The 26,088-nt window shown below is 38.4% G+C and overlaps 1 protein-coding gene and 1 long non-coding RNA gene across 6 annotated transcripts in view; one reads left to right on the forward strand and one right to left on the reverse strand.

The window, feature by feature from the left end:
* Positions 1–1,177: 1,177 nt before the first annotated feature.
* LOC146754112 (uncharacterized) lies at positions 1,178–7,735 on the reverse strand. The gene is made up of 2 exons (XR_014939293.1): positions 7,613–7,735; positions 1,178–2,163 (listed from the first exon to the last, which is right to left on the reverse strand). It is a non-coding gene; the product is annotated as an uncharacterized LOC146754112 (long non-coding RNA).
* A 1,228-nt stretch (positions 7,736–8,963) lies between these two features.
* The window catches only part of RNF180 (ring finger protein 180), a 64,879-nt gene continuing 47,754 nt past the window's right edge, over positions 8,964–26,088 (forward strand). For 4 of the 5 annotated variants that reach the window (XR_014939294.1, XR_014939295.1, XM_015848796.3 and 1 more), the window contains exons 1-4: positions 8,964–9,238; positions 14,486–14,617; positions 17,957–18,052; positions 22,787–23,746. Coding sequence is in view for 3 of the 5 variants with exons in the window: in XM_015848796.3 (XP_015704282.2) it covers positions 14,516–14,617; positions 17,957–18,052; positions 22,787–23,746 (1,158 nt within the window). In the remaining 2 variants the exon portion in view is untranslated. The remainder of the gene's footprint in view (positions 9,239–14,485; positions 14,618–17,956; positions 18,053–22,786; positions 23,747–26,088) is intronic. The other variant, XM_085528606.1, reaches the window with a different exon arrangement.

Here is a 26,088-nt window from a genome sequence, read left to right on the forward strand (position 1 = left end):
GCATTCAGAGCCTCACTGGGCAGACTCTTTGAGTCTGAAATAAGAGTGTCACTAAACTATGGCAAAGGCCTTGAAAGCAACTGCTCAGATAGCTCATAGCATCAGTGCTTCTGCCTGAAGAGAACTGAGCATCGTAATTATGTGGGTGTGCATTCTTACTCACTAGCTCTGACGGCATTCTTCTCAGCACTAGAACAGAGAAATGCCCCTTGGGAGTCTCATTCTTTGCTCACTCTGTGAGGTGTGAAGCTGCCCTGAATCATGCTGCTAAAGCAAGGAATTCTGTTCCAGACAATTGGTGTTTAATTCTGGCATCAGAAATACTGATTTAGCAGGTACATTTGCTGGAAAAAAACTAAAGTTTACATTTAAGAGTTACAAATGGATTCTACAGCAATACTAGCAGAGTAACGCTGAACTAAATACAGCCTATCTAACTAAAGTGACAAAATTATTTAGTGTAGCATCTCATTATATTACATATTTTATATGATTGTATGTCAAGATGAAAGCTTTGGATCTCTCTGAGATCTGGCATCAGTATTCACAGGCATCATATTTCAGTAATGGCGAAAATATTATGAATAATCAGGCACGAGTGTAGGAGGTTCTTTTGACTACAACAAAAAGAATATTTGAATACAGTATCATGTTAGAAAGATGAAGCTTTGAAGCCCTACCTTTTATTACAGCTTTAAATTACATATTCCAAGCACAACAGAAAACGCATCAGACTACAATTCTTGATTCAGAAATAGTGATATTTGAAAAAATAAACACAAGTGTCCAAAAAGCAAAGTTAGAAATTACCGTAAAATGATTTATGACAATTTAAACTGATGACTAAGTGAGGATAAAACAAGTGAGCTTTTCATAATTGAAAATGTTAACTGTGTAAATGATGTTTTCAAGGAGAATGAGATAATATAAGGCTGAGTGACTTCTAAGAAGAAAAACATATCATATTGTTCCCTTTAGCACTCAGACAATTTGCTTTCTCTCTATTTAATAGTTGTAAGATTAAATATATGAGTCATGCACAAATTTATATAAAAGAAAAACTGCTTAAAAGCTGAACTACTTTGGCGACCCTGTGCACTAAAATCAATTTTCAGTACTAAGAGAATAATCAATTTATCTATACCTCAGCCTGAAAACCAGCCTGTTACACACACAATTTAGCACTGATGAGTGAAAGAACCTTTTATTTCCTACTGATTCCAACTGAAAAAGGTGAAATTGACAATTCTAGAAAGGGAGTGAATGTCAGGCTACTCTAATAAACTACAATACACAGCAATAAATAATAAAAGAGTATACTTGGAAATATTTAATTTAGACAGTGGTAATATAGCAGATGGCCCTTGAATCTCATGAAAGCTTAAACTTGATCAAATCAAAGTTTTGTGCAGAAATGCTCAGCATTTTGGAAAGAGCTCAGCACTGGAAAATGAACCAACAAAACAAGAAAACAAACAACAAAACAAGAAAAACATCTTTTATATACTTTCTGAAGGATATAAAATAAACTTTTACAACCTTAAGAATTTTTTTTCTTCATACATGTATTCAAGAACTGATGAGCTTCTTAGAGGACAGAAAAATCAGGTCTAAGTACACAGAAGCATACAAGATAACAAATCACCAATAAGAATATTTTCCCAGGAACTGCAAGATTCTCAAAAGAACTGCTGTAAGTGTAATAACAGAGGACGTGAGAGAAGCTGCCAGATCTTTAAATCCCACCGCCAGCTGCTGTAAACTTGATAATCATGCAGCTATACTCCATTTTCTTTTGTTAGTGTTCTTTTCTCTAAATTGCCTTAGGAAGCAATTTCATTAATTTCCTTACCGGGACAGATACGGCCTTTTAATTTCCACCTCAAATGTTTTAAAGGCCAATTCATATATTCTTTTTTACATACATCTCCTAGGCTCCACAGTGCAGGTCAGTTTGCCTTTTCCAGGCTGCGACACACGGCCAAGGCATAGGTATCCTGTGGCCAATTAGTATACTCCAACAATCCTCCTTCTTATTGCTTCCATTGGATGAGTCCCCTCCACTTTTGCTACCATTTGTTTCAGGGTACATTTAGATTTGAGAGACAAGGTGTCCCAGAACCAGAAGCAGTCAAGCTTTGCACTCACAGCAGTGGAGAAGAACTACAAGGGAAAAAAAAAAGGATCAATTAGCACCCCCCAATTAGCTAAAAACAGTTTCCTGTGCATGTATAGTTCAAAAAAAGGTTTGTTCAAGTGTGGTAAGGCTAGAGCAGGGGCTCTCATTAATGCCAGTTTGAGGTTTCTGAAGAACTTTCAGTATTCTGGAATCTACAGCATGTCTCCCGTTTCTTCCCTTAAGGCGTCATATAGCAGTTAAGCAAGCTAAAAACTCCTAATCAAAGGTTCCAGACTCCTGAGTTCCAAAAGATATTATTACATATTAACAGTTCTGCTCCCAGCTTCAGCTGGATAGTTACCATTGCTGGTTCAGGGTGTATCAATCATCCAGATGTCTCTGATGCCTCAACCCAATCCAGATATCACTGTGTTTTTCACCTCTTCTATCACTGTCTAGGGATAATTACTGTAACATCAGAGTTTGTGCCTCCACAGCTGCATTTTCTGGAAGACAAGCCGTGGATTTACCGAATGTGATTTAAGCCTGCAGAGTGTTTAAGGTATGTCTCCCCATTAACTGCACCAGGCGATCAAGCCCTCTTCAAATTGCTGGGTAATGGAGTCCACCAGCTCCCTGAAAGCATGGTTGCACACTGAATTCCTTCAGAGAGAGCCATAACCATTATCCTCAAGCAAGATGAGAGCTTCCTTTTTTATTTTCCACAGATCCCAGGTCTCCGCAATAAATTTTAATCACTTCTCCAATCCATCAATTATTACTATTTTCAACAAGTTTCCTCTGCAATTTGAACACCTGCTCCATGTCTGATATGTCCAGATTTCTTTTAAGCACACATAGCACGCATACACTGCTGCAGCCACAAACGTAAAAAAACAAAAACAAAAAACAAAAAAAAACCAAACAAACAAATCTGCAGATTTGCCATATCTGTAAGAGACAGTAGTTCCTTGGCATCAAAATCCTTAAGCTCATTCCTATGAACAACCCTTCTCTTGCTCCATTCCATTTGTTTAGTGGCTTGTGGTAGCAATAGCAATGGGAGGACAGTTGGACTACCTGATCTTGTCGGTCCTTTCCAAGCTTGTGATTCTATGATTCTAGGTTTCCCAGGGGACTGGAGTGGGGGGAAGGGGAAATACCAGGGGTTCTCAATCCAAGTCTCCTATATAATTACTACTCCAAATGTAACCATCCCAAGTTTCAGGGACCCACTCAGGGTTGGCAGTGTTTGTCCTCACTCATTGTCAAAATTACAAAACCATGACACTCATTTATCTCTGTGGCCTCCTTTCTTGGACCAGCATCTGTGCCAAGCTGCCATCTTTACAGCATACTGAGTTGCCAGTTTTGTATACTTTTCCTCCATTTCTTTCCTATGCTTTACTGTCTGCAGCAGAGCCTAACATAAAATGACCTCAGTGCATGCTGAGAGACAGCAAACCACCAAAAAGCAGAGAGAAGGAACATGCCAGCAGTGGATTTGATAGGCAGAGCCAGCAGGGCATTTCCTGCTTCAAAGTATGATTTTCCTCTCTCTCCCACCATAGCCTCTCTCCTGCTTTTATTCTACCCAGGATCTGTGGGGGTTTTTCCACTTGCAGGCTGTACCTGCATGGTCATTGTGTGCAATGGAGCCCAGGTGAAACACCAGCTTGCAAAACAAGTCCTTGCAAAAACAAGATAAACTATCAAGGTCAGCTCTCTCTACAGTACGTCCCTTGAAACTGTCATAATACTTTGCTCCATCTCATTGTTGTTCTTCAGTTGTCGGTCACCTGTTGTAGGTCACCTGTTGTAGGTCACCTGTTCTTCAGCCTGTAGGTCACCAGCACATCATTCTCCAAGTGTATAACATTGCGTGTTATGCACTTGAATCTCATACATTTTCCAGATCTCTAATACCCAAGTTCATCTACATTGCTCTTAATATGCTTTGCAAATTCTAGCTCAGTTGCAGTTTAAACATCTTTTATTCTTGCTCCATACTTACAGAAAGTAACTTTGTTGTTTCTATATTCAGTATTCTTTTATTTCTGTATTTCTTTTTTAACCTATTTCTTTTACTCGTCCACTTAGTTCTAAAATCTTTTCAGTGATTATCCAGAATTATTTCTGCAAGTCTTTACCTTAATTGCTTAAATTACTACTCACTGATTTGAACAAATGTTACTTTAATTCCAGATGTCCTCTCCATTCAAATTCCTGTGCACTTCAGACTGGCTGAGATAAAGAAACTGCAATTTTGTTTCAGTTTCTTTAGCTTATGTAAGCTTCAAGCCAAATGCTATACTTGAAGAAATAGCTTTTTTGATCCTTCCATTTAATTTAAAATAAAATGATTTAATCAAAAAACTTGATCAAAATATATAATGGTAGATTTATCTGTAGCATCACTATTTTTTTTTTTTACCCTTTTACTCAAACTAGATGTGAAAAAGCACGGAACCCTCTTGTAAGGGTTGTTAATGTATTTTTACATGTCTATTTAGTGTAAAACAATGAAATTAGTCATTTGAGGTTCCTGAAATTCACTTTCCTCCCCTTGTGGAGATATGTTCTCTTCCATCCCATAACAGCCCAGTAGATCATAAATTCTTTGAAGCTGGGATACCACAGAGTAAAAGACAGAATGCTTTTATCTGGTTAAGCTGTGCTCTCTCCCAAGTCACAGGAAATGTGCTGTGAACAAATAGGCTGTGGATAAAAGTGACCAAGGTCTATGTTCTCCATGAATATTTCACTTGTAGGAGTTAGTTCCTAACAGGTGACAAACAGTACACAAATTGTGTTGCTTCACCAGCAATAATAATTTGCACGGCTGAGGGAGTTGGGTTTGTTCAGCCTGGAGAAGAGAAGGTTGCGGGGTGAACTCATTGCAGCCTTTCAGTACCTGAAGGGAACTTACTCCCAGGAGGGGAGTAAACTCTTCGAAAGGGCTGATAATAGCAGGACTAGGGGAAATGTTTTTAAGTTGAAGGAGGGAAGATTTAGGTTGGATGTTAGGGGGAAGTTCTTTACTAGAAGAGTGGTTAGGTCCTGGAATAGGCTGCCCAGTGAGGTTGTGGATGCCCCGTCCTTGGAGGTGTTCAAGACCAGGTTGGACCTGGGCAACCTGATCTAGTAAAGGCGTATGTTTGGTGGCCCTGCCAGGCAGGGGGGTTGGAACTACATGATCCTTGAGGTCCCTTCCAACCCGGGTAATTCTGTGATTCTGTGATTCTGTCACCTTCAAGGCATTTTCTTTTTCCCTACCTCAAGACAGCAGGATTCCTTGACTAGCAGGATTCTGAAGCACTGAGAAGATCCCTGCATCTAACACAGTTTTGGATTCCCGGGAACAAGTGAACAGCAGGAAAGAAAGTGGCATCAAGAACTATACTATTAGATCTAGCTCTGACAGACTTACACACTTAAAAATTTTTATCTTAGTTCCAACATGTTCTGTGAGCACATACAGCAATTTTAGACTGACCTAGTTGTTCTCTGAGAAAAAGCAAATTCAAAGGATTTGTAAAAAGATGTATTTTCTGTAAAGGAATTAGATTTCACATAGGAGAACAATGAGCTTCATAGATCTGGTTTGGAAGCTTAACAGCAAATGTAAACCATTATCTCCAAGGGAAAGGGGGAGAAATGTCACTTGCTTTCTTGCAATTTATGTTATAATAGGAAAAAATCTTCAATGGTAAATCATATTGAACCAAGGGTGTGTTTTTGAAAGGAATATGAAATGCTAGATGATACACAGAATCCACAGAATGAAATGTTATGCTTTATCGTTATTGTAATGCCTAATGTCACTAGAGTTTTTTCAGAAATGAAACCTACTGTGAAGGAGTTTTGCTAACACAGTGCCTTTCAAATCTGCATTATGCTTGAGCTTAAAAACAGAACAATAACAAACAAAAAATGTTAATAACAACAATACATATCTTCCTGTGTTCAGTATCAAATTCCTGAAGTTCCATATAACAAATTCTGTTTCTTCACTCATTTCTAATGATCTGTCTCTAGCCACTTCCTAAGATGCTTTCCTCCAGCACAAATGACAATTATGCAGGTCTTGGAGATGACCCTAGAATAATGTTTCAAAGGACCAGGGATTACTGGGTTAGTGCCTAGGTTACTCATTAGTTCAGCACTGAATATCTGGATAAAATGTAAGAAATTGGAGAATATGTACTTTGGTACAGAAAGGAACTCTACAAGAATGAAAATCTGGTTATATATTCTCTTAAGTGCAAAAAACTTCTTTTTTCTAATTTGTCACTGCTGCTGGCAAGGAGATAATATCTACTACAGGGTAGTAAGCTGCTGCACAAATCACTGCCCCACTGCAATGTGCTTCAGTGTTCGCAGATTCACTCCATGCAGCCTTCACTAGCCTTTGTGCTATTCTATTTTTGTCTCAGACCAGTAGGTCAAAAACTGTCCCTGATTTCTATTTTACTGTTTATCAGCTTGATTCTGATAGACTGATACCCCACTATAGACCACCCAGATCACCATGGAACATGGGACAGTAAAAAGCACTTCATATATATACACATTTCAGAACTAATTCTACCTACACCAGGCTGTTACATATACTAAAGCTACAGCACAAGTAATACCCATTCACCTACTTAGTGACCACTTTATCCTCTCTTATCTTGTGCAGGCCAGCTGTTCTGTCCTCATGCTGTAAGAGACAAAAACTACCTGTGAAACAACAAATAAGCTAACCATGCAGCTGAATGTCTTGCTCAATAAAATCAAAGATGCTGAACAAAAATTCTCAAAATATAACTTCATAGAAGTACCATGGTTTTATCTTTCCTCATTTCATTCTGTGACATAAGTCATACACCACCTTTCATTTCTTTCCCTCAGTGCCTTCTTTACTGCTTTTTCTTCTGAAGCATTAGTTACCATAAGATTCCTGTAGTTAAAACCTACATTTTCATTAACAAGAATCAAATTAAATGACAACATTTCAAAAGATTAAAATCTCCTTGTTCTAATAATTTCAACATCCTTTTACCTCAGAATGGGAAGAGATAAATTAGCAGCTATTCATTTAAACCTGTCTTTTATGAACTCCACCCATTTTCCTGTTTTCCTTGCTCTGTGCGCTTTTAAAACACCTTGTAAACTACAACTAGTTGTTACAGATAACCAGCACTTTTCCTATAGTCCTTTCAGATATAAACTGAGCACATTGTAGCACACTGAGAATTACTTCAAAATAAGTGTATCCTTCTTCTACTGGGCAATCATGGCTGAGCACAGCCGAACTTATTTACTATAAGCATTTTATCTGTGAATGTCTTTATGTAGACCTTCTCAACCAGGTCTACCTAAAGGGGAAAAAAAAGAAAAGAAAAAAGAAAAGAAGAGGAAACAATTAATATATCCCACCAAATTGCATAATTACTAAGAAGACCTAGGCAGTGGTATTCTCGGCAAATAAATAAATAAATATCTCACCAATAAAGTAGGAAAATAGGCAATCATAGGCCAGGATAAGTTCGGTTGTAGTTTTGTCTTTACTTTAACATACACATCAACAGAACTTCATATAGCTGGAAATGAATAAACCTATGCCATGTCCTGAAAAACAGATTAATTTCATTTGTTACCTTGTAGTCTGCAAGAGCAACAGGATAGCAAAGAGCAAAACTTAGTAGTATCATAAGAACACAGAATCACAGAATGGCTGAGGATTGGGATCAACTGGTAAACCCCAAGCTCAAGAAGGGACACTCTGAGCAGGCTGCCAAGGATCATATCCAGGCAGCTTATGACTGTCTCCAAGAAAGGCACCTCTGTGCCTGCTGATGTTCAAGATGGTGTCTTTAATAATGTGCTTTAACTTTTTGTTAGCCCTGAGCTGGTCAGGCAGTTGAAATGGCCTGCTAGTTTTACTCAATGGTTTTACTCAATGGTTTACCCTCTATCTCAACTATTCTGTTTGGACGACCTGTGGTCAACCAGTGAAGAAGTGTTTCCTGATGCTCTGACAAAGACTCCTATGTTCCTCCTGTGTCCAGTTTATGCCTATTGCTTCCTCATGTCATAGGACTTCACAGAAAAGAGCGTGGCTTCACCCTTTTGCATCCTGTGGTGCACACACTGATAAGATCCCCTCTACGCCTCTCTTTCTTCAGGCTACACAGTACCAGCTCTCTCAGCCCCTCCTTACAGCAGATGTACTCCAGACCCTTCACCATCTTCAAGGCCTTTTGTTGGATGCTTTCCACAGTGTCCATGACACTCTTGTACTGGGGAACACAGAACTGGACACAGCAATCCAGGTGTGGCCTAAATAGAGGAGAAGGATCACCTCCCTCAGTCATTTAGCAGCGTTTCTCTTAATGAAGCCCACAGTGCTGTAAGCCTCCTTGCTGCATGGGCATATTGCTGACCCATGTTTAACCTGGTGTCTACCAGGAGCCCCAGGCCCTTTTCTGCAGAGCTCTTTTCCATTTGGATGCCCCCAGCGCATCCTCATGCCTGGACTGTTCCTCCCAGATACACAACTTGCATTTCTTTCTTGAACTGCATGGGGTTCCTAACAGCCCACCATTCCAGCCTGTCAAGGTCCCCTCTGATGACACCAGGGTCCTCTGGTGCATTCCTCATAGTTTTGTGTCTAAGTTTTCTCCCATCAGCCCTAAGTATTTTTGTGGTTTTGTCACTGTTCCTTCTTTTTTATTATTATTTTTTAATTTTTTTAATTGAAAAGTTTTAATCTATCCCTCCTTAATCCACTCCCGCTTCTCACCTCTGCCACACCCAGCCGCCGGCACACCCCACCCCGGCTCCCCCCTCTGCCCGGCAGCAGACAGCAGTCGTACCACCCTCAGGCCTCCTCGCTGTGCCGCCCCTCAGCCCGCCGCCTGCTGCCGGCACCCCGCGGGGAGGGCTCGGGGCAGAGCCCCTGGGTGACCGCGGCGGGCAGGGCGGGCCGGGCACCGTGCTGCCTGAGCGCTTTCCGCAGCCGTTTGTCTCTTGTCTCTTCCCGTTCTCGTGAGCAGCTGCTGCTGCGCAGCCCGTTCTCCGCCCGCCTCGGCGGCGTCGCCTCCTCATCGCAACCTCGAGCAGCGCGGCCCGGTAAGCGGAGCGGGGCACGGGGAGGGGCAGCGCCGTCGGCCCGTAGGCCCAGCCGGGGCGCGCTACGGAGCGGAGACCTGCACGGAGACCTCGGCGTGCTGCCCGCCCCGAGGGGAGCCGGAGAGCGGCGGCGGGAGCCCCGACTTCTCTTCAGAGTTTACTTAGCGGTGCCGCCGCCTGACAGCGCCCGCAAGGCGCGGGAGCGGGGCCCAGCGCACGGGGCGGCTGCCGTCCCCCGGCCCCGCTTCGAGGCGGTCGGTGCCCGGCTGGGGCCTGGAGGGAGCGCCGGGGACGTGCGCTGGCGGCTGGGCTGGGCTGGGACGCTCGGTTAGCCGCGGCTGTGGCCCGGTGACTGATGGAGGGAAGCGGGTGTGCCTCCACAGCGTGCCTTACTGACGGCTCAGAGCTTTATTTTTTGCGGCAGCCGGTGTTCGTACATACAGAAACATTAAACAGTCCTGGAACAGTCAGTCGGATTTCACGCACGAAGAAATTTACGTGCCAGTCCCTGGTTTTTCACTGACCCATTTTGTCTGTTGTGTCAAAGCAATTTAAACACTCCGTGCTCTTTTGATGTACCCTGTAGACTCATAGACTTCAGCAGCGGGATCTTTTAGGAAATTAAATAGGACATTTCAAATGGGACATTCCTTCCTATCTTTAAGTTTGACTGCCTTTTAATTTACTACTCTAGCTGGAATGGGAGTATTATTGCACACTAGCACCCGCTCATCAGCAGTGGACCGTGACATGGGGCTGAGCACACAACAGCTGCACTGGTGGAGCAGTTTGCAGTCCCACAGGAGGGACGTACATATCAGCTCACACACATGTTGCTGTTCTGCCCTGTCAGCCTGAACATAATTTTCTTTCTCCCCTTATAACATTTATTTTTTGAGAAATGCAGGTTAAGTGTCCTTTTACAAAAGTCTTTTAAAGGAAAACGCTTTGGGGGTTGCAGCCTAGCAGTGAGTTTTCATGAGTGCTTGAGCTCCTTCTGGGATTGTTTTCCTGTTCAGCAAAGTGTTGGTCCCTCCCTTTTCAGGAACAGGAATTTCTGGTGCATACACTTGTTGGCCTACACAATTCATCTTGCTTCTGACTCTCTACCTCAAAGCTTCCATGCATCTACTATTTTTTCAAGACACTCTGTCACTAATGCTCAGTTAATGTGCCCTAATTCCTTGCTGCAACCTAATTGTTTTTGTCATCTTCATGGCTACAGTATCCTGACGGGGTCACAGGTGAACAAAAATCATTGAGAACCACTTTTCTGTACTTGAGGGCAAACCTAATTGAAGAGGTATGCTAGGTCAGGCTTTCAACAGAAATATGTTTTTATGTTTAGTCTTTTGCACATTCGAGAATCTCTTGGGGGCCTTTACTTCATGCTTTGTAGCAATATTTTTGAGAGCAGAGGACCAAAGCTGAAAAATTTACAGAGTTTGCATTGTATAAGAAACTTGGATAAAATATCTAAGAGGTTAGCCTTATAGTTAACCTACTTATAAGTAGGTTATAACCTACTTATGAGAGGTTGCCAGTAGGGAAAGCATCCCATTCAAGGAATAGTGAGTAAACAGGAAGTTGATTAGCAATATTCTCTCAATGTATTTGCTGCTTCATCCTTCACATGATTCCTTTTGCTTTCTTCACAATAGTGCCACTAGCTTTCTGTGTTGTTGCTCATAGATTTCCCAAATGGATAGCAGAAGGGAAGAAATATTTCTGTTGCTTTTTCTTCACTTAACGAACTGGTGGGCATGTATGAACCTGAAAATCTTGAGGAACTCACACAGAGATGGCACGTGAAAATTATTTACCAGTTATTCACTGCAGTAATTGTTTAGTTTTCTGGTGTGTCTTGTTTACAAAGAAATCTAGTGAATATTATGTTGTTTTCCGCCCTAAGAAGACATTGTCCTTACCTTTTCTTCCTCATTGGAATTTGTCTGGTCAACTCAGTACTGGTAGCACTTCATTTTGAGTTCTGTAGACAGTTTAGAACACAGCTGTGTAAGAATAGAAGACCCTTTTTAAAGAGTTCGCAGGATTGTAGTGACAGGTGGGGATCTAAAAAGTGTGATCCATTTGGAGAAAGTTAAAGAATTGATTTTATTTTAACCCAAAGACAAGTCTGAAGGGAAGCTTTAAACTGTAAAATGTTCCTGTGTGGAAAGAAGAAAAGACATTTTGTCCTCTGAATTCATAGCAAATACAGGAATGAGTAAGGTTTAAATTGCATGAAAATTCAGATTAGACATAGGAGAAAAGTTATAAGAATGGAAGACAACAAAGTAATGAAATAGTTAGGGAAGGCTGTTAAGTCTCCAGCAGAAGCCTTTTAAGAGAAGTTAGAATAATGTTTTTAGGGAGTACAGAATCTCTGACTTGTCTTTACATTGTCATCATTACTGAAAGGTGAAACAAGATGGGAACAAGGTGCCTTGTAACAATTTTAAAGGTAAACCATGAGAAATAATATATATATATATTGCAGTGTATCCAGAACTCTGTGGTTAAACTGCTTTTGATTAATAAAATCACTTCTGAACCCTGTGTGCATTTATTTTATTATTTTTTTTAAATTCCATTTTAATTTGTTTCCAAATCAAAATAGAAATGAATGCTTGTTGTAAAAATTGTGTTTCATCTGTTGTTTTCTTAAGTGGAGTGTCTAGAAACCTCTGCAATGTGTTAGTCTAATCTGTAGCATTTCTTCCGCCCTCTGCAAGATCTGCTAAGAGGGACATACATGTAAGATTTTAGTAGTGTCACAGGAACTTTTCTTTCTAGACTCTGTGAGGCCAGAGGAACACTTTATCCACTGTATTACTGTTCTTAAAAGCATTGGAATTTCAATGTTGGTGGGTTTTTTCATCTAGCCAGCATTCTTGGTCACACTTTGCAACCTGTGGTATGCAGATTATTATATCTGTAGTATATTATATGTTCATTTATTTTTAAATAAAGGTATAGACCTAAGCAAATACCTATTGTGTTTAACAAGAAAACAAAACCTTGCTAGGCAGTATTCAAGTAAACTGAATGTTTACATTGCCTTGAATATGACACTTTCATTAGGCAACCTTTCTTTAAACGACTGGAGCATTGTCTTTTAAATGCAGCAACTACATTTATCCAGCACCTGTTGTCTGTTCAGAGCTCTGTCACTAATTGTTTCATTCCCCACTGCAGCAAGTATTACCACCTTCGACTGAAGCAACTTCTGATCAGATGACAAAAAAGTTTTTTTTTCTAGTTAGTAAAAAGGGAATAGGCTAAATACAGAGACTTAAGTATATACAGTTTAGATACACAGATACAGTATATATATCTGTACAAGACAGATATCACTAACTGCAGTTTCAGGGATGTGTCTTTAGTAAAAGATGATATGGCTGTACCTGAAACTCCCATTTGAGCTAGCCTTGTGCAAAGAGTTTTTCAGGCTTTAATGGTTCTTAGATTGGAGGTTCCTGCAGAGCTGTTGTAAGACTAAATTAATTTTAGGAGTGCTATGAAACTGCCAAGAACAGATTAATTACAGCAGCTTTAAGGTGTTTGAGTGGTGCTCCCTTGTAAGTTGGTGATCATTCCTCCAAAGTCCAGTATCACAGTTTTCACTGCAAATTGGTACATGCTTCCTGTAAAATCTTATGGAACCTGAATTTGTTATTTTTTTAAATGTTAGTCCCTTTCACAATATTTCACAGACTGAAGTTAGTAAGAAGAAGTTGAGATTCTGCTTCAGGCATTTGAATAATCAAAGTTTTGTCACAAACAGAATGCACTTTCCAGTGTAAATTCTGCCTTTTCTGTAAGTGTCTCTTCTGTAATCTTTTGTTTGGCCCTCTAAATGTACATTAACTACTTCCATTCATTTATCTAGAGAAGAAGATAAATGGAATCTTCATAAAAATTTATCTTAATTTATTATGATGTTGAAAAAACAGATTTAATGTTTGTCTTGATTTCACTTTCTTAGTTTGGATCTGGTTACTAAATGCTGTGTATACACTTGAGTTAGTGTTATGGAACATGATGTTTTAGTTCTTCCTTGTTAAACCATATTCAGTCTCCATACAAATTTAGAAAATGTAGGAAATTTGCAGAAAAAAAGAACCTCAGATATAAATGGAAAACAATGAATATTGTGTGTTTGTTTCCTAGTCTTCTGTTCATTGAGAAAACAAGGCAGTAAAAGATGAGGCAGAAGTAGAGAAGATGCAAAGACCTACGTGGCTCAGTAAGCCACACGTTGCTATAAAGGCAACAAATGTTGATGACCTCAGAGCAAAAAATACACTAAAATAAAGTTGAAAGAACAGCACAATGAGCACAATGAGACATTTGGACTGTGGAGAGATCAGTGTTTATTTTATTACTAGTTTTAGATTTTGCACCACAGCTTCCCTTATGGGAAGGACTGCTCAGTTTAGCAGTGTAAGTAGGCATAGTTGTAGCATAGTTTTCCAGTTGACTGTGTATGTGTAAAAGGTCTTTTGCTTTTCTTCCATGTAGCTAGCACAAAGGGGTAAAACAGAAGCAGGAAGAAAGAGGAAAACAGTTGGAGAAAGCATGGCAGGCAGAAAACACCAGAGAAATATTGTAGCGTAGCAAGGCATAGAGAGAAAAATATTTGCCTGTCTTAATTTAAGTCTTAAGTTTGTTTTACAAGGAAGTTGATTTAGGTCTGTGAAAAGCTTGGTTGTACCAGTAGCACTGACTGTCTTACAGAACATTATGAAAGAGAGCAAGCATTTTCAGTAAACAGCCTTTGTTTTTATACAGTGTTTTTCATCCATTAACTTTTTTTATGTGGCGTCATATAAATGATGTGTATATGTGTGTATTAGATGTGTAGGGCAACAGTGACTTGTTTCTGTGGGTGTGTTTTGGGAAACAGTGTGATGTGGAAGAGGAGATTGTAGTTGGGAAGGCAGAAGTTCTCTCATCTCTTCTGTAAGCGCTGAGGTTTATTTTTGAGACTTCAGGATTTTTCTTTTCCAGTTCTGTATGCAACCTGGAAATTAGAATTGAGACGATAAGAAAATTGTTTTTACATACTTTCTTAAAGTGGTTGGGTAATGTGCTGTACAAAATCAGAGAGTGCTTGTAAACAAAAGCATTAGCCTCCTGCATCATGAAGGTAGATAGACTGATAGATTTCAGAGCTGCCAAAGAAAACCATGCGTGGTTTTAAGAGGTGACTGAATTGTACATTTTTATGGTCTTTTCAAATAGACTTACAGAGCTGAAGAATCACAAGTTGAAATGAATAACCAAGAGACTGATGTGCTACGTTGCTGGAGATGTAAAAAATACATAGCAAATTCTGTTTGCCTTGCAAAATGTTACGGAAAAGAGCCATCCAATGTAAGTATGATGTCTGAAGGGCTGTTTTGTTCTTGATTTTTTACTTTTTCCACTGCTATTGGTTTTTAATACTGTTAGTCTTGCCTTCACTAAATTTGCTTGTGGAGACAAGTACTAAAATATGGACAATTCCATAGAGAAAAATGTCAGTGGTAGTGTTACCAAACCCAGGTAATCAACAATCACCTAATGTTCTGCAGTGGCTGATGTTTGTGATTCATTTGTCCACTAGCTTGCGTATATATTGTTACCAGTTTACATATAAAAATCAGTTCTATCTCTGCATCTTGTTTTGTTATAATTTGTCTTAACAGGGAACTCTTTATTTCTAAGCTGTACTTTAAATGCTAATGCTGATTTCCAGTTAACTGGTAGTTAACTGTGCGTCAGATATTCCCAGATCAGATACCTGTGCTATTAATTTTGAGAAAGTAGGGGGTAGTCTGTGCACATAAATTGCTGAGAGATTAGTCTGCCTGCCAGGGAGATGCACTGCCTGGCTAAATACCACATAGTAACTTGTATTGTACTGCTAAAATAAAGAGAAAAAAGATCATACAGAACAAAACAGTAACAGAATATTTCTTACTGCTTTGTAACATCAGTTAGCTATCATAAAGAGTTAGGGTCCTTCCAGGTATGCTGAGAACACCGTGCTTACATCCTGTGATGTTGAGTCAGAGAGAAAAAAATAAATAGAATATGTTGATTTTATTTGTTTTTGAACACACTAGAAATAAAATACAGCACCATTTGCTTTAGCACTGGAGAAAAGCATAAGCATATAACTTAGCTTTTCTTCAAATAAATGAAAGAAAGTCTTTTTTTTTCATCTAGAAACTGTTTCTAGAGGAAAGCTAGATATCAACACACACACAAAAAGATAAACCAGTTATGTTGTGCTTAAGATCTGCATTTGGAATTTATTGTCAAGTTAGAAGCTCAATGCTTTTGAATAGTGATTTGCCCCTACTCATTATGTACCCCTCCAACAATACAAAAGTAAAAATTCTAAATGGCTTTTCTGATACAGAAATTAAAATTTAACAGTAACATTAGTCTGTTTGAAGAAATAAGCAAAACATTTCCAAAGTCAGCAGTATTTGGATGCAGATATTTCTTGACAATAATAACTTTGTTCTAATCAAGATCTCTTCATATTTAATGCAATTAAATCATTTTTCTGAGCTTGTTCTTGAATAGTATGTTGCTAGTGCCTTATTAGTGGAGTTATTCCATTTGTAAATTGAAGCCCAGATTATGACTATATAAATACATATATATACATTTAGAAGGAAAGCTTCAGTTCCAGAGCACTGTTATTCTAGAAAATTATGTGTTCCTGTACTTGACAAGCGCGTGAGAAGATACCTACAAGTGGGAAGGCAAAGACTCATCTGCTGTGTACATAGTAGGAAATTCCCCTTTTCTGTATAGGTTTTGTGGGTACCTTATTAAAATAACTCACAGAATATACTCACATTGTCTTTCTCACATTGCAAAGTACACTGATCGTATTTTCAATTTTAGTTCTTTTTACAGGTTGTTTTTTTTTGTTTTTTTTTTTTTTAACATGATACTTTGTTTTGTGGAAGGGAACATCTTTGCAAAGTCAAGTCTAACGCACATTTCTTAAGGCAGTGCAGCTCCTCTGATACACTCTGAGGGGTCAAGTAGAAGTACTAATGTATCCCATGCTACTCCATCAGAGTACTAAGACACGCCTTTCAAGCGAATCTCTGAGTTTACTACAAACATGGGTATCCTGAATCAAGATTCAGGGTGACTTGATTGTCATCACAATGTGTTTTCCTGTGTTTCAGGATGTAGGATTAACATGGGTAGAGTCAATTTTCAATATGGATGTGATCTTAGTTTGCTAACATACTGTAATCTTAGAAAGATTAATTTCTTGCTTATTTCTTTTATGATCAAACTCCTCTTGCCTGCAAAGCTTGAGGGTGTAGAATATTTTTTCATAGTATATCCTAAAGGTTTTTTGTTTGTTGTGTTTGTAGGGAATTTCCATTCCTTTCATGGCAAAGTATAGTGGAACTTTAAATTGTTAGTAAAGGTTCATCTTTATTTTTGGTAGTAAAGGTTCATCTTTATTCTGAACAGAACTGGAAGTGCTCTTTTACTAATTATGTAGATAGTAGATAAACGTAATTTAATACAGCTTTCTGAGTCAGCAGGAGACAGAGAAAGTACTCAGTAGAGTAATATTTCCAGTACATCATCTTCCTCTTTGAATTTTAGGCTTGCAGTTGAATATGTAGCTTAAATACAAGTAAAATAATATTCTTAGAACAAATATTAAAACCAAATGTTGAAGTTATGAATACATTATAGATCCTTTAAATCAGGATTATGTCTAAGTTGAATCAGAATTATATCTAAGTTGAAGTACATGCAGTCTTCATAATGAGGAGGAGGGTGATACGGCAAATGGATCTGTTTAACTTTTGCTGTCATTAAGTGGAGAATTTCTAGAAGTTTGTGTACAGTATATGGCCCACTTTCAATTCTCAGAATAAAATTTTTACTTCCATTAGTCCCATAACTCACATAAGTTCCAAACACTGACTAGTCAGTCAGTGTTTTTTCACATTCATCACCTTTAACAAAGGATTTTGAGACTTTGATACTTACTAGAGCTTATGTCTTAGCCATCCTTATAACTTTACTGACATTTGAAACTACATTAAGACATTTTACCTACACTTATGTCATTTCTGTGCTAGAGGGTAGCTAAGTAATTTTTTTTATTTTAGTGTCAGTTACTGAAATGCTCTATTAGTCTTACAAACTTTAATTTTTTTCTCTTTATTTGGTCACATTATTGCACATAAAACTCAAAAATTAATAAAATCCCTGGTTTCTCAGATAATTTTTCTGAAAGCATTTCAGAAGTGATTATAAATCAATTCAAGCAATAGATGTCCAATACTGACCAGTCTTCATATAAACTATAACTTAAGATTTTCCTGCCTTTATGGAAAATGGTACCAGCTGATAGAGCATGTGAAATCAGTTTCCTTATATACTTGGAAGATCAGCTGTTGCATACTTTCTGTTCTTGCAAACAAAATAAAAACACCTCCAGACGCCTCCATCTCCACAGTGGAGTCTGCCCAATGTCCTTAGATTCAGAAATAGTATATTCTTGACTGTATCTACTTGATTTTTGGCTTAAAGAATGTACCAGCATCTTTGAGATTTGTCATTTGTTAATAAAAATATTTACTGAGTTTGGGAGGCTGATATTTGACTATGTTCAAACAAAAAAAAAGCTTACATGAACATTGAATAACAATACAGTATTATTTTTTTCAATAGATATCACGGCATTCAGCTGTTGCTCAGGAGCCTTGCAATGTATGGCATGTGAGCTTAGAAGCTATTCCAGAGTGGGTCAAATGCGTCATTGAGAAGGTAGATATATTTTTTCTTGTATCTTTATCATTTAACAAAACATGAAATAAGGAGGGAAGAAATTTCCAGAATACTTCTCTGAAAAGTTCTATATATATTACAGAGACTTTCTAGCTGAGGGTTTTTCTTCTTGGTAACCTATATTATAGTGGAAGACTTTTCCCTTACATTTATTATTTTCTTATGTACAAGGGCTGCTCTGAACTTAATGCCTCCTACTTTACAGTGCTGGTCCACCACGTCAGAGGCAGATGGTTATGGTATGTCAGTAGAGGTCAAACCTTCCCACTGATATTCCATTACGTTTTGTTGCTGTGCAACATATGGCAGCAGAGGGGCAGACTGACAAAATGACATCTCACATGGAAGTTCATACAAAGGAAAGGTGAGGAACTGAATTCCTCAATGAAGAAAAATGCACTGTTCTGATCATGAGGAAGCAAAATTGCTTCTGACAGTTTCTTGGCAATACCAGACCAATATTCCAATAGTCATATGCAAAAGAAGAGCTGAAGTCACCCAACTGATAAAGGGGACCTCTGGCCATACACACTCCTTCACAGTGAACAGCCAACATCCAGGTGACACTCTTTTCTCAGTGGCTGGTCTTTATGTGAGCCCGTGGTGACTCCACTCAGACTCCACCCCTTCTGATCACCTGGGGAGCACAGGTGTAAACAATTTGCCTGTGCTCCCTGGGTCAGTGACACTTCTTCATCAAGTGCTTGATCACCAGTTCAAGCTATGACCTAACAGTTCCCCTACATGCACCCACTGACATTCATTGACTCCTACTGAACACTGAAGGTGGCCTAACAGTGGATACGTACATTGTGAGGCAGTGGGTGGTGTGTTTCAGCCGATGCAGATTGTCATGAGCATGGCATGCAGGCTCTTTTTCATTGCTGGGGGGAATGCATAGGGAGCGGTGGTGATTATATATTAAAATGTGTGAATTATTTAGGCTTTGGCTTTTGGTTTGTGCTGATCATTGTATCTTTTGTGGACAGTAACAGTGAAGGTTTTTTAGAGATTTGTTTTTGGGATATTATGTAATTTCTTTCTTTTACATACTGTGATTTTTTTTATACGACTAGAAAGTACTTGCTTGCTTGGAAGTTCCAAGGTCTGATGACAAGCTAGTGTCAATTCATTTGAGTCTTAACTGCCTGTTGAAAATTATAAGACATCTCACAACTGTTGAAATTGTTGTTTCTGTTGAGTATATTCTTTTTTTTAGGTTTAGAACTTAAATGTTATTTGTAGAATCACATAATGGTGTGGGTTGGAAGGGGACTTAAAGCTCACCCAGTTCTGATCCCGTGCCATAAGCAGAGTTTCCAGACATCAGATCAAGCTGATCAGGGCCCCATCCAACCTGGCCTTGGCACCTCTAGGGATGGGGCAGCCACAACTTCTCTGGACAGCCTGTTTGAGTGCCATACCACCCTCTGAGTAAGGAATTTCCACCTAATATCTACCTTAAATCTCTCCTCCTTAGTTTAAACCATTCTCTTTCATCGGGTCACTATAAGACCTTGTAAAATGTTGCTCTGCCTCGTACTTATAAGCTCCTTTCAAGTACTGGATGGCCATAATGAGGTCTCTCCAGAGTCTTGACTTCTCCAGGTTGAACAAGCCCATCTCCCTCAGCCTTTCTTTGTAAGAATGGCACTCCACCCCTCTGATCATCTTCATGATTCAGTTCACATCTGTCTTCTTTGCAGGCCCGAGGCCTAGATGCAGTACTGCAGGTGGAGCCTCATGAGGGTAGAGAAGAGGACAGCCCCGTCTGTCTCCCTGCTGACCACCCTTCTGTTGATGTAGCCCATGATAAAGTTGGCCTTCAGAGCTGAAAACACATATTACTGGCTTCTGTCAGTCTTTTCATCCACCAGAACCCCCCAAGTCTTTCTCTACTGGTAGTCTAGGAGAAGTAAGCCAAAACAGTTGTTTTTGTTTGCTGATCAGAAGAGGTTTAGTGTATTTCCTCAAAATTGCAGAAGAGCAACATTTTTCTGGTTGTCGAGGCACAGAAATCACTACTCTTTGAAAGTCTTCAGTGTCAGTGTTTTCTTTTCCCTTTCATGTCCTGGAACTCTTGCTTCATTCACTTCTGACCTCTATGGAAAAAATGTTGCAGGTTTATGGATATATATATTGGGTTTTAGAACAATTTTGGTTTATCCGCAGATCCTCCTGGGCTCTGAATAATGTTGTGATCATGTGTTATTTTCTCCTTTATGACTCCTGAATCAAAGGCTAAATCATTTTACATAAGCACAAAGTCTATTTGCAGCCTGCAACAGCCCACTGCTTCCCAGCCAGTTCTTTTTTGCCATCTGTCCCTGTTCTTAACCAGTCTCATTGGGTTTCATGCACACATTAATATATAAAAAAAAAAAAACAACAAAAAAAAACTTCAATAGTTATAAATATCTGATCAGTGTTTCTGATGCCCATTATTAACTTGCATTCTGTTTTCCCTATCAGTCTTCATTTTGTTTGGCTTCTTTGGGTAACCTTTTCTACTTTTCTGTCTTTATGGAGGTCATTTTTAAATGTGTACTCTCAGCTCTTCTTAAGGTCTTGCTGATTTTCCCACTGCTACTGCCTCTGCTATTACTTCTTAAACTGAGTCAGTGGTACATCAGTCCCTTACTAAGCTCATGCTAAATGAATCCCAAACTCCCTTGTACTTCATCTCCCAGTCTCCGTTCACACTGGACTTTAGGATGTACTTCCCTACAATCTCTTGCTTTCTCGTTCTTGCCGACTGTATTCTGGGCTGCATTAAAAAAGGAGAGGACAGCTGGGAGAAGGAGGTGATTCTCCCCCTCTGCTCATCTCTTGGGAGGCCCCATCTGGTGTACTGCATCCAGGTGTGTGGCGCCCAGTACAGGAAGGACATAGAGCTCTTAGAGGCCCTCCTCTGGGTCTGCTCTAAGATGATCAGAGCGGGAACTAGGCTTGTTTAGCCTGGAAAAGAGAAGACTCCAGGGAGACCTCGTTGTGACCTTCCAGTACTTTAAAGGAGCATATAAACAGAAGGGGGAACAGCTGTTTACGAGGATGGATAGTGATAGGACAAGGGGGAATGGTTTTAAACTGAGAAGGGGAGGTTTAGGTTACATATTAGAGGGAAATTTTTCACTCAGGGTGTTGATGCACTGAAACAGGTTGCCCAAGGAGGTTGTCCCATTCCTGGAGGCATTCAAAGCCAGACTGGATGTGGCTCTAGGCAGCAGTGAAATTCTCTGCTGTTCAAGGGAACCTCTTATATTCCAGTTTGCCAGGCACATAGCTTTCTTCCCTAACCTTTGAGGATAATTTCCTTCTCCCTGCCTATTGATTGAGGTTACTACCACAGTAAAAAGTGTTTTTTTCCTTAATTTTAGTGCCTAGTCCTCACCATCCAAGAAAAAGAGTGTGAGAGACTTATAGTAAATCTCTGAGTGGCTTAATTGTTCTTAGGGAATGGCATAGAGACAGTTTGTCAGCCTTACAGACTAGGACTGCATGTTTAATGAGTTTTGTGGGATTTGTAAGTGTTTGGGCATATGCAAACAGATTTATTTTTCTCTTAGTTAATAACATGTCCAGATTTAAACAGGTTCTCATCTGGCATATCTGATACTTTGTGAAATTTTATGTTTTTAACCCACTATGAAGAAGTGAGTTTCTCAAAGAAGTGTTTTCATAACTTTTAACAGTATCGCATGAAAAATAACTATTCTTCCACACACATTCTTTTCTGAAACTGCAAAAGTGCTTTTACTGAAACTTTCAAAAGTGTTCACTCAGACAAATGTTGGTCATTGAATCATTTGCCAAGCTACCTTGCAAAGATATTTGCAACTGAAAGCAGTGCTTTTGCTAGAAGCGCTAGCCAGCTTCTGTATTGGTTGCTAACCTCACTTCAGGCACACTAGTGAACAGCGTGTGACTGGAGTTGATAATGATGTTTCTCATCTGGGCTGTGGTTCTGCAAATACTAGCATCCCTTTAATCCTCAAAGAAGTTTCTCCTGAACAGATGAGTATAGCTGTGCAAGCATGAAGGAGATTTTAGGTCTTAGATGTGTATTTTCTTTTCAAAGAGTGTCATTAGGATTAAAATGAGATTCATAAAAATGTTGATAATATAAATAAGCATGTCCCTAATGATACAGTATTAGGGATTTATGATGGTGTGTTCACACAGATTATGTTGTTATACTACATAAACCAAAATGCAAGAAACATGTCAAGCTTTTTGTGGGTAAGCAAAGAAAAAACCTGTATTTTCTTTGTGAGAAATCTCCTTCCACTCTACTTGGTATGCAAGAAATGCACCAGAACTCAGGAAAACTCAGCAGAGAAACTGTGCTTGCCAGTTCCAGATTAACATGTTATATTAATTTCCTTGTTTAAAAGGATCTAATGTTTTCACTGGTATTGTTCATCCTATGAACAAATTATTAGAATATTTTAGAGCCCCTACGTTTTGAAGTGTATATTAGTACTAGAATTCTTACATTTAGAATAGTTGTCACTTAGAATTAATTATCACTTCAGTAAGCAGTTTTCTCTGGAACGTTTTTTATGGTGGATTTTCTTTTTGGAGTCTCTTTTCTTGTGTTCAAAAAACAGAAACTAAACCTTTTAGTAGAAGGACAAAAGTAAATACAGTAATGATTTCCTAATCTTGGATTTTAATGAATGTGTTGAATGTTGGTTTGTTTTTTGTTAATAGGCACAGTGGACCGTTGGAAAACTGCACTGTCCATTTTGTGAGGCCCGTTTAGGGGGCTTTAACTTTGTTTGCAACACAAAATGCTCCTGTGGACAGCTAGTAAATATACATTTCTGCAAAAGTCGGACTGATTATCAAGCAGCTTGTCCTGTTAGGTTGGCAAAGTCAGCAGGAAAACACTTACCTCTCTGCGAAATTAAGTCCGGTTTTAGCAGGGGTAGTCACCATGAAGTGGTAACAGCAGTTTCAGATATCAGCCCCCAGGAGGTTTCATACATCACCAGAAAGAATAACAACGATACTAAAAGATTTACAGAAGCACTTTGTCTAGAAGCAAGATCTCCCAGATTTGTAATGGAAAGTAAAAAAATTGCCATAACGGCATTAAATCAAAAAGGAAATCTTTTTGCTTCCTGTCTGAATGATGCACACACACTGAAACCTTTTCACCGAAGATCACACAGTTTGGATTTAAATATCAGAGAGACACTTGCTTTGTCACCTGTGTTATTTGAAACTTCCAGTATGGGACCGGTTTACCACATGAAATGGTCGAATGGCCAAAATGACAATCCATCACTTTATACACCAGGTGACCTGCAATTAGACTCTAGTAATAGTGCTTTTCAGGTCCAACATAGTTCAGGTGCTGGCAAACTACAAAAAAGATTTCGAGCTTTGTCCTGTACCACATTGGTACATAGAGACACAGAAAGTGATGAATGTGATTTTGAAGCTACTGGAAAATCTTCTGGGAATGCCATTGCTGATGGATCACCTTTTCTGATGAACATTTCTTCATCTACAAGTTCTGTAGAAGAGGAACAGTATATTGCACCCGTGAATCCTGTGCAGTCTACAAGTATTTCTTCCATCCAAAACCTGAGTAAGAGAGAAAAAAGCAAGTTGAAAAGCATGAGGAGAAAACAGAGGCGGCGAGAACAGTGGCTACAGAATCAAGTAGGTGTTTAAAGTGATTTGTGCTACTTTTTTTTGTTTGGCTTACTTTTACAATTTTTTTAATTTTTGATACTGTTTCTTAATTTGATTTTAACACAGCACTGCTGTACAGGCTTAGGTATCCTGCAAACAAGGCATTTCAACTTCTTTCTAATTTGTCTAACTCAATTCAATCTATTTTTTCCCACATAAGATCAAATTGTAATGGATACATATATATATATAACTCATTTCTGTTGGCTTTCTTAATGCTTTGAGATATAACAGCAAATCTGAAGTGGGAAGAAATACAGTAAAATTTAATCAATGTGAATGAAGGCAGCCTACACATTCAAATCTTGTAAATGAGAAACCATAGTATTTCAGAAGCTTTTAAATACTATATAATATCAATTTAGGTTATACTTGCAGAAAAAAATATTTTTAAAGGTGTCTGAATTTATTATTCATTTATTTATTATATATATTATATATGTGTGTTATGTATATATAATATGTATATTATATTATTTATAACATAAACCTTTCTTTGAGTAAAGGATTGAATATTGCTTTTGAAGATATAAGTTTTAGTATCTAAATGTCTTACCTACTAATATAAAAAGAAACTGCATATTTTTATCTTTTATATGGCTATGGTTTCCATCTTCAGGTTATCTAATGAAGATCAAAATTGAAGACTATAGATAGTAATTTTTTCTTGAGGAGCTGGAGACCAAGAATATATATTAAAGTGAAAAATATTTTTTGCTTAGTGACTAAATAGAAAGGCTAGTACTAAAAAATAAAATAAAAATAAATAAATAAATAAAATTTCTCCTCATAAAATTCCTGCAGTAAAAGACTGTGTGGCTGTGAGAGCAAACATACAAACTTGCATAAAAGAAGTAGAATTTACTGAAAACATCGTTCAGTTTTGGATAGGTATGTTTTTTAACCTTAAAATGTGCCACAACAGTGACATATTTCACATGTACGTATTTTGATTATTTTGATGTGATTGTTTAACATCTGATAGCAGTCAGGTTGAATTTAATATTATGCCTCTCTAAGAAATGCCAAACTTATTTTAACAGACTATGCTTAGGTTAGATACTAAATTGTTTTTGTTGGTTTGCACATAATAAACAGGTTATATAGGATCAGTGGTTTGTGTATGAATCTTTGTACATAAATGATTGTTCCTCCTAATGCTCCAATGCAGTCCTACAGTACTCAGGCAGTGATTCATTTAAGTGCTCTTCTCAAAGGCACTTCAGAGCAGCAGAATCCTTATGTGGGTGAGTCTCTTCTAAGTTCTCTTCACTATAGGTACTATATACCTCATTTTTATATTTAATTAAAGCCTTTCTGAAGTGCAGTTTGAGAGAACAGAACTCTTCAGGCTTTGAAATTGCTTTGCAAATGCATCACAGTTCTCTACTTTTATTTTGTAGCACGGTAACTTTATCTGTCAAGTTGTTTTCCTGTCTTTAAGTAAGCCAAAATATGTCCATAAATGTTGTGTTGTGACAGAATGTGCACTACTATGAAGGTGAAGTATATAAAACTCAAATTGTAAATAGGAACAATTCTGTGAGCTTCTGACATACTTGGAGGCACTTGGAGGCCTGCACTGGGAATACATGCAGGACTAAGCTGCCCTGCTAACAGCAGAGGGACCCAAGCTTCCTTCGACTGTTCTTCAGGGGAGAGCTCTTAAAACCTGCAGTGTATAAACATTTTGTGCACATACATGTAGGCATCTTTGTGTTCAGGAGGGATTTCTAGCTCTGCATTGTACTTTTTTTTTATTAGTTAATTTTTTTTAATTTAACTTAAGTTAAAATTATTTAAGTCTAGGAAATGCCAGTGTTAATATTCTTTTCCTCAGAATTGTTACTATAGGTTTTTGTTACAAACTCTTCTTTTATGTGCATCTTTTTATTTTTGCATTGTTTGCTACAGTCTGAAGCTCATACTTGTATTCTAAAATATCTCAGACAGAGACATTATTGCTGCTCCTCCAGTTATATTTTATTTCTGTTCAGAATAATTTTACATAAAGGACGACTACTGAGCTAGCTTCAAAACTGCAGTATCAGTTCATCCATATCAGATGATTTTGACAATCATCCTGATCCACCTGAAGAAACATGTTACTGAGTATTCTGAGAGCCTACTCTGTCTCTACTTCTGAAGTTCTCTGCTTTCTTAGAAGATCTGTATTTCTTTAAACTGTTTAATTATTTTATGTGAAATAACTTGCTGTTACAGCTATCTGTGCTTGTCCCATACAATGATAACAGAAATAAAACATGGTAGACACAGATATCTAATCAGTTAGATAAATTGTTCTTACA

This window comes from Coturnix japonica, chromosome Z (genome assembly GCF_054131305.1).
Source record: "Coturnix japonica strain WE chromosome Z, WE-NBRP24, whole genome shotgun sequence".
Classification (NCBI taxonomy): domain Eukaryota; kingdom Metazoa; phylum Chordata; class Aves; order Galliformes; family Phasianidae; genus Coturnix; species Coturnix japonica.